The following is a 9215-nucleotide window of genomic DNA, read 5'->3' on the forward strand; positions in this document are numbered from 1 at the left end:
CATTATATTTAATATATATCTTAAGTGTGTTCAATTTTCAGTATTTAATAGCCATCTAAGTAGGGAATACACTGTGGGCTACCTTGGGCCAGTGATTGTCGTGGATACTGTGGTTAAAAAGGCACCCACGAGGGAATGATGAGGAATTCAGATCCCTTTCTAAACTGGATTATCAGACCCTGGCTTAAGTTCAGACAAGGGAAAATCATGTTCGTACCACTTATTTCACTGGCCATTAATGCTATTCCTAGAGGACACCTCATCTAGATGTGATTTCTCCTGCTCCTTCCACTTCATGTTTTACACAGTCATAGACATAACTATCAAATCCGTGCAGTTTCCTGTAACAGGTTTTTCCCACGTTTTAATGACTATAACAACCAGAGGGTTCAGAAATACACAGTTTTTATTTCAAAAACAAATCTGAGAGAACAGAGGAGCTGCTAAATTGGGTCAGAGATCCACAGAGCCTGAGGTCCTGGTCGTCACGGTGGGGAGCAGCTGGTAATTTAGGGAAAACACCAAAGCACAGAGCATGGAGTGATCCTTCGCAGTGCACTCCTCCTGCAATCAGACTTCCTTCAAATTGCCTCCAGACCACCCTGGTTAGCAACCACTGAAAGCTGCACTAACAAAAATGTATCTCATTTCTCTCCAAATCCTTTAATACCCTCGACCTCCCCAGCATCCTGTGGTGAGTTCCACACTCAAACCAGTGCGTTTTTTTGCAGGGAATTATACTTTTTTTGAAAGCTGCTGCTTGCTAACATTTCTGGGACAAGCTTGAAAGTGATCATGGAGGAGAGCCTTTGGTGGCAGGGTCAGGTCCTTCTGTTTTGGAACCAAGCTGCAGATTTGGAACCGGCTGGGCGGCCTCATCCCTGTGGGAAGAGAGGCAATGCTAAGTTGGCGTCTCGTGGCAAGGAGGAAGAACAACACCCCCCTTTCATTTCTACCATGGGGTTGATCTGGAAGCAGATATGGGATAGAGCCAACAGGAATTGTGTCAGCACTGCCAAATGAAGACTCCCTGGGGTGGCTCCAGAGCTGGATGGGACTGTCTGGACTTGCAGAGCGTGTCCTGTTTGGGTTTTATCTGAGGCTTTCCCTGCTGGGTCATTTCCTCCACCAGGCAGGTTCGGACAGCCAGAGAGGGGAGGGAGCAGTTACCTGGCAGCAGCAGCAGGTTCAAGTTCACCCAGCAGGTATTTTGCACTCTTGGCCTGCTTAATGTTCTTTAAATGTGTCTGGTTTTCAGAAGGAGCTGAGCTCTGCATCTCCTGAAAGTCATTTATGGCATTTCCTCTGACAGCCAAGGATCAGTGTTTATTTTAAAAAGCAAACTAAATGTAAACAACAACATTTGCCTTTTTCTTTCATGAAAGCAAAGACTCCATATGGAAAAGACTCCAATGAAAGAGTGTGATAATCATGTGGCTGGAGGAACAGCAATTCACTGAGAAGGGAAGCACATTCTTTGTGAATATAATTTTGCCCCTAACGGAGCCATTCCTGTGGGGATTTTCTGAACATTTATCTGTTCAAATAAATCTTGTCCACACACATCCTTGAGTGAGCAAGTTTCACCATGTAAACAGCCTCTGTTTGGGGCAGAGGACTCTTTATTTCTATAATGGGACAGATTTTCTAAATAAGAGAGCATCGAGAATGGACCATTCTGCAACTGATAAACCTATATGGAAACCTATATAAAACCCACAGAAAGCTAGATAACAAACAAATTGGCTGCACTCATGAAGTGCTTGCGCAATCATTCCTTTTCAAATAATATATAGAGTGTTTGTCAACTTCATAAACACATTAAGCACTAAAGGAACAACATTTTTTACATCACGTAAAAAAAAAACTGTGCGTATTGCTTCAAATATCTATGGAGACATAACCATATAAGTCAATATAGGAGGATGGGAGTTCTTTACCTCTTCCTGCCTGTCATTATTTTACCTGTAATAAAATTCAACCAGGCCCCAGCCTGGTGTTAACCCATTCAGTTGGAAATCTGCAATGCACTCGTGGAAAACTCCATTCCCTGTCAGGCCATTGTACACCACGGGACAAGTCTGCTCATCCAGAGCTGCAGAAACATCAAAGCTCTTGCCACCTTGGAGAAGAGTGAAAAAGGAAATAATGTCACTGACCTTCAGGAGTATTTTATCTCAAAATTTGCACTATTATTTTTGCATATGGGGGTTTTTATGCATTTCTGGAGAGTAATAGTTCTGTCTGCTTTGTAAATCAAGTAAACTGATCAACCATATTTCCAGCTGAATCCACCTCATAACAGATGTTTTGAAACCCCCAGAAAAAGTCTGGGTTTTCTCCCCATTCCATGCTCTGGGAAAAATCCAGTTCGGGTTCCCCCCCCCCCCCCCCCCCCCCATGCTGTATTCCGGGAAAAATCCAGTCCGGGTTTTCCCCCATGCCATATTCTGGGAAGAATCCAGTCCGGGTTTTCCCCCATTCCGTGTTATGGAAAAATCCAGTCCGGGTTTTCCCCCATTCCGTGTTATGGAAAAATCCAGTCCGGGTTTCCCCTCATTCCCTATCCCATGAACAATCCAGTCCGGGTTTTCCCCCATGCCATATCCAGAATATATATTTTATGTGGATTAATATGAGCAACAGTCACCACAAACAGAACCTGGAACTCTCCCTCTGGAACCTGCAGCCCTGCTCCTGCAGTGGACACATTTCACCCAGGACACACCACACCTATGATTTAATTTAAGCAGGGAAGTGCCCATGGCAGGGGTGTTGGAACCAGAGGATCTTCAAGTCCCTTCCAACCCAAACCAGGATTTTAGGGTTGTAAGTTGATTTCTCAGGTGAGAATGTGAGGTGATGCATTCCCCAAGATCACATGGAATCTCACTGAATAGTCTTCCCTCCGCTAAAGGAACTGCATCCCTGCAACGAAGGCAGATGTAGCTGGACTGTGTTGAGCTTACCGGCAGTAAAACTGACTCCATACTCATCCTGGATAATCCCATCCTCAGCCATCTCAGCCAGGGAGGCGTTGGACCACTCAATGCCAGCCTTCCTCCCATCAGGAAAAAACACATAACCTACACTGAGGCTGAAGGGGAGAGGAATGGAGCAGATTTAAATTTCAACCAAAACTCAAAAACACCAGCCAAGAGAATTGGAATTGTTCAACCCGGGGAAGAGAAGGCTCTGGGGAGACCTTAGAGCCCTTTCCAGAGCTTAAAGGGGTTCCAGGAAAGCTGGAGAGGGACTTTGGAAAAGGGCATGGATAAGGAAAATGGCTCCCCACTGCCAGAGGGCAGGGATGGATGGGATATTGGGAAGGAATTCTTCCCTGTGAGGATGGTGAAGCCCTGGCACAGGGTGCCCAGAGAAGCTGTGGCTGCCCCTTCTCTGGAAGTGTCCAAGGCCAGGTTGGACAGGTCTTGGAGCAACCTTGGGGCCACGGATATGGGTCTTTCATACTCTGGATGCAAAGCACACCAGTCAACAAGGCAGGGCTCCCTGTGGAATGCAGACTACAGTCAGGCACACCTTCTCAAACAGCTGGAAGTGCCCAATTTGTACCTCTAAATCATCCAGACAGTCACACAGGCAGCTGCACCAGCCTTCAGTCATTGAATGGGAAGGAAACAAGGGAAGGTAAAAGCCATCCTGGTGACTAACTGCAAATGAAAAACTGGGAGCAGGGAGCAGGAGGGCATGGATGGAAATTGGGCTGTGCAGGTTCAAAGCAAGAATGTGCACACAGGTGTCCTGTAGTGCAGCTTTTGTCACCTTAAAGATGAGTGGTTTTTTAGCAACATAAAGTTCTTTGGTCACTTACTGAGTTGTGGTAGCTGGCATATTAATAACTGTTAAATGTGCTGCAGTCCCATCCTGCAAGAGAAAGACAAAGCAGCCAAAGTCATGCAGACTCATTTCGGAGGGTCCTTCACCAGCTGGACCAAGAAAACACTGGATATAACTCAGCTTATGCAATGTGCTATGGCTTCATACTTTAAAAGCCTCTCACTACATCTTCCATGAAAATCTGGCTGCAAACAAATCCAGGAATATAAACCAAACATGTTCAGGACAAATTAAGGACAATGGGGACAACAGGAAGTCCACAGCAAGAGGACATAGGAGGGAAACAAAGCCTGCAAAGGAGTACAAAACTGATGTAGTTTGACCAGACTTCTTTTCTAACCTGTATTAGTTTATATCTGGGAGCAGCAGATAGGGAATATATTAAGAAGGAACTGGAATCTCCTGGTTTTACTAATTTCTCTTCCATCCTTGAGTCTGGAACCCTTCATGCTCCACTTGGGCTGCTCTGAGCAAATTGAAGCCTCCTCTGTGATGCTATAAATGTACAGACACTCAGGGTAAGAGGACTCCAAACTTCAGTCTGCAATAAACTTCTTAACAAAGTCAGCTGGCTTTTAATTAGGGGCAGAACAGCCACAGTCACTGTGAGTCCTGAATAACTGAAGAACAGGGAGAGGTTGTTACCTGGTTATATGTTGTGGTGCCAAAGCTCAGTCTTATTAAAAGGTACACAGGCACGTGATAAATCAGATTTGCACAGAAGTGGGATTTTCCAAGCTGTGCTTTTGTGCTGGCCCCATATATCTGGGAAATGAACTTTTATTCAGAATTCAGGCTAAACCCTTGTAATGCTGCCTATAATAGAGAGTTTTGCTTCACCCCTGGCTTGGCAAAGGAAATGCCTTTTCAGGAGCATCTGCTGGGTTTCGCTGGCAGCTGGCAGGGCCAGCCCTCAGCCTGTCCCTGGGCTGTCTGCTCCCAGCAGCCCCAGCCCTGCCTCTCCTGCACACAGCAAAGCAGAGAATTATTGCTCAGCACAGGCAGAAATATTTGCTGACTGCTGTCACGAAGGCTTAGGATGCCTCAAACACCTCAGGCTTCCCATTAATGGGAATCAGCACTGCAGCAACTCCATGAAGTGCTGGGTACTTGCAGCAGCTGAGAAACTCTCCTGTAAAGCTACCTGCCGAATTTTTCTTTAAAAAGCCAAAATGAACCATTTCCAGTTATCAAAACAAGTTTTGCTTCAATCAGCGTAGCAAAATCTCAGTTTTTATACACATAGCTCTGCTTTTGAGAGCTGCTCCTGACACTGATCTGGGCTAATGGTGCCACCACGAGCACCTCTGATTGTACACCACGGATGCTCCCAACTCCTTATTTATGGGTACTTAAATATGCCTGAAAAGGTCAGAAAAATTTCCTGGTTAAGTAGCACATTGCCCTGTTAATACCTACTTCAAAGTGTGCCAAAATCATGACATAGCGGTAAATGTCAGCCCAATTCCGGATACCTGCAAAAGAAAGAACAAAATCCCCCAACCTGAAGTTCACCATTCCTGGGAAGTGTGAACAAACAGGACCTGAGTTGGCATTAACTTTGGATAAAGAAATACCCAGTAATTGATAACGTGGTAAGCAATGTACATCCCCAAAATAGTGATGGTATTTCCTCTGGAATGCCTTAACTTCATGCCCAGGCATAGTCCTGGTTATTTTAACAGATAATCCTCAGTCTCGCTGCCCTGCCAGTGCCAGCTACAGTGCAGGTATTCCCAAGGGAGGGAATTCTTTCCAGTGCTGTTACCATAGGAGTGGCTCCGAACGCCTCTGAGGGAAAGTTCCATTTTCCCATGATTTTCTATGTCAATCTCTCCAACAGACTGGCCCCACTGCTCGTGTCGGAAATGCCGTTCCCTTTGTCTGGAAGAAAGAAAAGAGTGGATCAGCACAGACAAGATCTCCAGGTCTCCTCAAGAAGCCTTGACGCCAGTCTGATGGATTTATATCCCAAAATGAAGGAACTTTCAGAGCATCTGGACCATGGCTAGCCCAGATTTTGCACATCAGCAATCACTTCTACATCTCCCAGTTACTACTACATGATGAGACACCTGAGAATAAAACAACAGCAAATTCTCACCCTGGCAGACTATAAAATCACCCTTTGGTTGAAGAAATACTGGGCTGCCAAACAGCTGCTGCTCAGAACTCAGCAGGTATCACCAAAACCCACACATTATTGACATACATAATTTCTGCTTCTATTTGGACAACATATTCTTGATGCTCATATTTTCAGCTCTCCAGAGCTTGTATAGTAATTCAAACACCCACTTCAGCTTGTTTTTCACAGGGTTATATTCCTTTCCTTAGATATACCTGGACCACTGATTTTGGAAGCTGGCTAAACCAATGAAAAAAGAATAAAAAATATTCCTGATGCTGAAGGTTTCACCCCCATCCTTCACCACATGAAGGAAGATCCCACCTGTGAGCAGGATCCCCCGGGTCTGGTGTGGCATTGAAAACAGGAGCCATGTCCTTTATTAAAACACTTCAAATTTAAACCCACCTTCTAAAATCTTCCACCAACTACAACACACAACAGACCTTGAAGAGATCTGTAGAAAAAAATTATTATTAATCCCAGAAGACATTGATCTTGCCTCTCACTTTTTGACCTTCTGGAAGATCTTGATAGTCCATGGCTCCTGGGCTAAAGCACGAGCAAATGTGCTGGGGTTACTGTCAACATTAAAGTTAAAAACTTCTGTGGAGTTCTCCCAACTAGGAAAAAAGAGGGGGAAAAAAAAGACATTATTAGCATCCAGATCATGCTAGGCCAAGTTGTACCTTGCTACTTTGACAGTGGAAATCTTTGTATTTTTTTTGAAAATTCTGATTTTCACCATTTTAAATGAGCCATGAGCTCACTGTACATCCCAAAGCAAAGATTAAACACTTACTGCAAAGAGAATTTAACTGGTACGAGTTCTCCTTCCTCTTCAGTCCACTGCTGTCTGTAGGGTCCTTTCCTGCAAGGCAAAGCACTATAATTTTATATCACTCCTAAACAAACAACCAAATGTTTCTTATGTGTTTGGCATCGGATGGAATAGGAGACACTGCAGAAGAATCTGTAATACTATACCCTACCAGATATGATTTCATTCCTTTAAAATCAAAGTATGTCAGTTACCAAACAGCTTTTGGTTCAAGTTGGTTAAATATGTTTCCAGATAGTGCTGAAAAAGCCTTGGTTTTAAGTATAGATAAATGACATTAGGGAGTGCTGCAATACCTGAGTAATCCATCAAAATTTATTTTCCAGCACATTTGGGGCTCCAAGTATTCCATAGTGAGCCCTCCTCCACTCCAGATCTCTTCGGATTCATCTCTCACCATCATGTTTGGATGCTGTGGGTGCTAAAAAGAGGAAACATTTCAGGAAAATATTTGCTTTATTCAATTGTGATGATGCTACAAAGTAGTCTTGTTATACTAAATATTACTAAAAACCCAAAATAATGCACATCAATCCTATATCTTTTCCCCCCCCTCCCTATATTCTGCAAATAGGATTTCTCCTGCTTTTTCCAGTCATGGCTACTTAGTGAAACAGATTTGTGAACATAAAGAGAGTTGAGTGCAAAGGGACTTATGTCAGGTCTTCTCTCCTTCTTTACTATGTAGCCAGCTCTTAACAGAAAAAGAAAATCCACAGGCAAAAATGTGATTAATAATATCTGATTAAGCTTTCTTTTCAGCAAGAATGAAGCAGATGTGCATAAAACTCCCTAAAAGCTTTCCCTTCTCTTTCAAAGAGGCAATTCCAAATGGTTTTATAGCATTAAAATGAAAAAAGGGGGGAAAACCAACCATAAGCAGAAAATGGAACTCATTAACCATGTGCTGCACCTTATTGGAAATACTGGATGCTCAAATTCTTCCTGGGGGATTTAATAAGCCACTTTTTAGAAAATATGTGGTTTTGTGCACATTATGGGAAAGGGGAACGAGTGTCAGATCCTACTGAAAAAGGGACATACCCAGTACTCTGGCCAGTTCTTCCACTGCCTTTAGACACAGCACTGGTGTCTTACTGGTGTGAAGATGCAGAGAACATTAATTTTGGCTTGGGATCCTATCACAGGCTCAAGACGGGAGTTAAAAACTGCTCCTGAGCATCACCCCACATCCAGCACTTACTTCGAACTCCCCTATCCCATCCAGCCTCAGGAAGAGCCACATCTCACAGAGGCCTGCGGGACGCCTGGCAAGGCGAGCGATCACAAAGGTCTTGTTGGTCTCGGCAAAGCCAGTGAAGTACAAGGAATCGAGCGCCTGAGGAGAGGGAAATGGATTTCAGCTCTAGCTGGAGGCAGGAAAGGGAGAAGAGTAGGTCAGCAATCTTTTGTTTTCCATAGGTTTCCTCTCAGGGATCAAATTTTACTTTCACTTTTTGTACTTCATAGCAGGCACCCCGAGAACAGCCAGAGACCTTTGCAAGCAGCAGTGAAACTTCAGTCAAAAGACAGGAGAGCTCATAAAAATTGGGCAGTGAGGGCTGCCAGGCACCAGGACGCAGGGAACGGGAGTACCTGAGGGATTGCCAGGGGGATGCAAGGTGCTGGAATGCAGAGGATGCAGTGGGGTGGAGGTGGAGGTGGTGTAGGTCCAGGGAAGATTGAGTCCAAAGGGGAAAGGGTGCTCTGAGGGAACGTGGGGATGCTGAGGATGGAAGTGCCAGGGATGAGTGAGACAGAAATGCCAGGGAATGGGAATAGGGTATCGCAGAAGCGGGTCCCGGGGAAGGCGGTCTCAGGATCGGGGATCCCAGGCCACTCACGTGGGGGTCAGCGCGGAGCGGGCGCGGCCGCCGCGGCTCGGCGGTGCCTCCGGCCGCCCGCTGCCTGCAGGCGCCGAGGCAGAGCAGGACGCAGCCCAGGGCCCAGCGCTTCAGCGGCGCCCAGGAGCCGGGGGCGGCTGCTCGTCCGGCCCCGAGCAGCGCCAGCAGCGCCACGGCCACCAGCGCCAGCAGCGCCGGCAGCGCCGGCATCGCGGGGTGCGGGGTGCGGGGTGCGGAGCGATGCTGGGCGCGGTGCGGAGCGATGCTGGGCGCGGTGCGGAGCTGGACGCGGTGCGGAGCCCGGTGCGGGGCTGGCTCCGGCCGCCTCCAAACCCCGCCTCGCGGCCGCTCCCCGCCGTGTCCCGGGATGGCTCGAGTCATTTCCGCGAGGGGCTTGTCCAACTCTGGGAAGCTGCTTTTGCGCCTTTTATTTACTATGCACTCCAAGGGAAGTTCAGGCAATTCTTCTGGGAAAGACGCAGCCGAATTTCTAGGAAACCGTCCAGTGATGCGGTGCAGAAAAAGTGGGTATTAGGCTCTCTTC

General features: G+C 46.2%; 1 protein-coding gene across 1 annotated transcript; it reads right to left on the bottom strand.

Moving 5' to 3' along the window:
• Positions 1-388: 388 nt before the first annotated feature.
• On the bottom strand, positions 389-8997 carry LOC125332292. Its single transcript, XM_048317038.1, has 11 exons — positions 8672-8997; positions 8032-8166; positions 7124-7248; positions 6789-6857; positions 6496-6609; positions 5627-5742; positions 5278-5333; positions 3833-3885; positions 2970-3097; positions 1966-2122; positions 389-881 (listed from the first exon to the last, which is right to left on the bottom strand). Exons 1-11 carry the CDS (start codon positions 8879-8881, stop codon positions 794-796), a joined length of 1251 nt encoding a protein of 416 aa, XP_048172995.1. The 5' UTR covers positions 8882-8997; the 3' UTR covers positions 389-793.
• Between the last annotated feature and the right edge of the window lie 218 nt (positions 8998-9215).

This window comes from Corvus hawaiiensis, chromosome 12 (genome assembly GCF_020740725.1).
Source record: "Corvus hawaiiensis isolate bCorHaw1 chromosome 12, bCorHaw1.pri.cur, whole genome shotgun sequence".
NCBI lineage: Eukaryota > Metazoa > Chordata > Aves > Passeriformes > Corvidae > Corvus > Corvus hawaiiensis.

Excerpts from the sequence above, each read along its gene's own strand:
- LOC125332292 (XM_048317038.1), bottom strand. The coding sequence starts at position 8,881 with ATGCCGGCGCTGCCGGCGCTGCTGGCGCTGGTGGCCGTGGCGCTGCTG. Across the intron at positions 5,334-5,626 it reads CGTTCGGAGCCACTCCTATG|GTATCCGGAATTGGGCTGAC; the intron begins GTAACAGCACTG and ends TTTCTTTTGCAG. Across the intron at positions 3,886-5,277 it reads TGATTTTGGCACACTTTGAA|GATGGGACTGCAGCACATTT; the intron begins GTAGGTATTAAC and ends TTTCTCTTGCAG.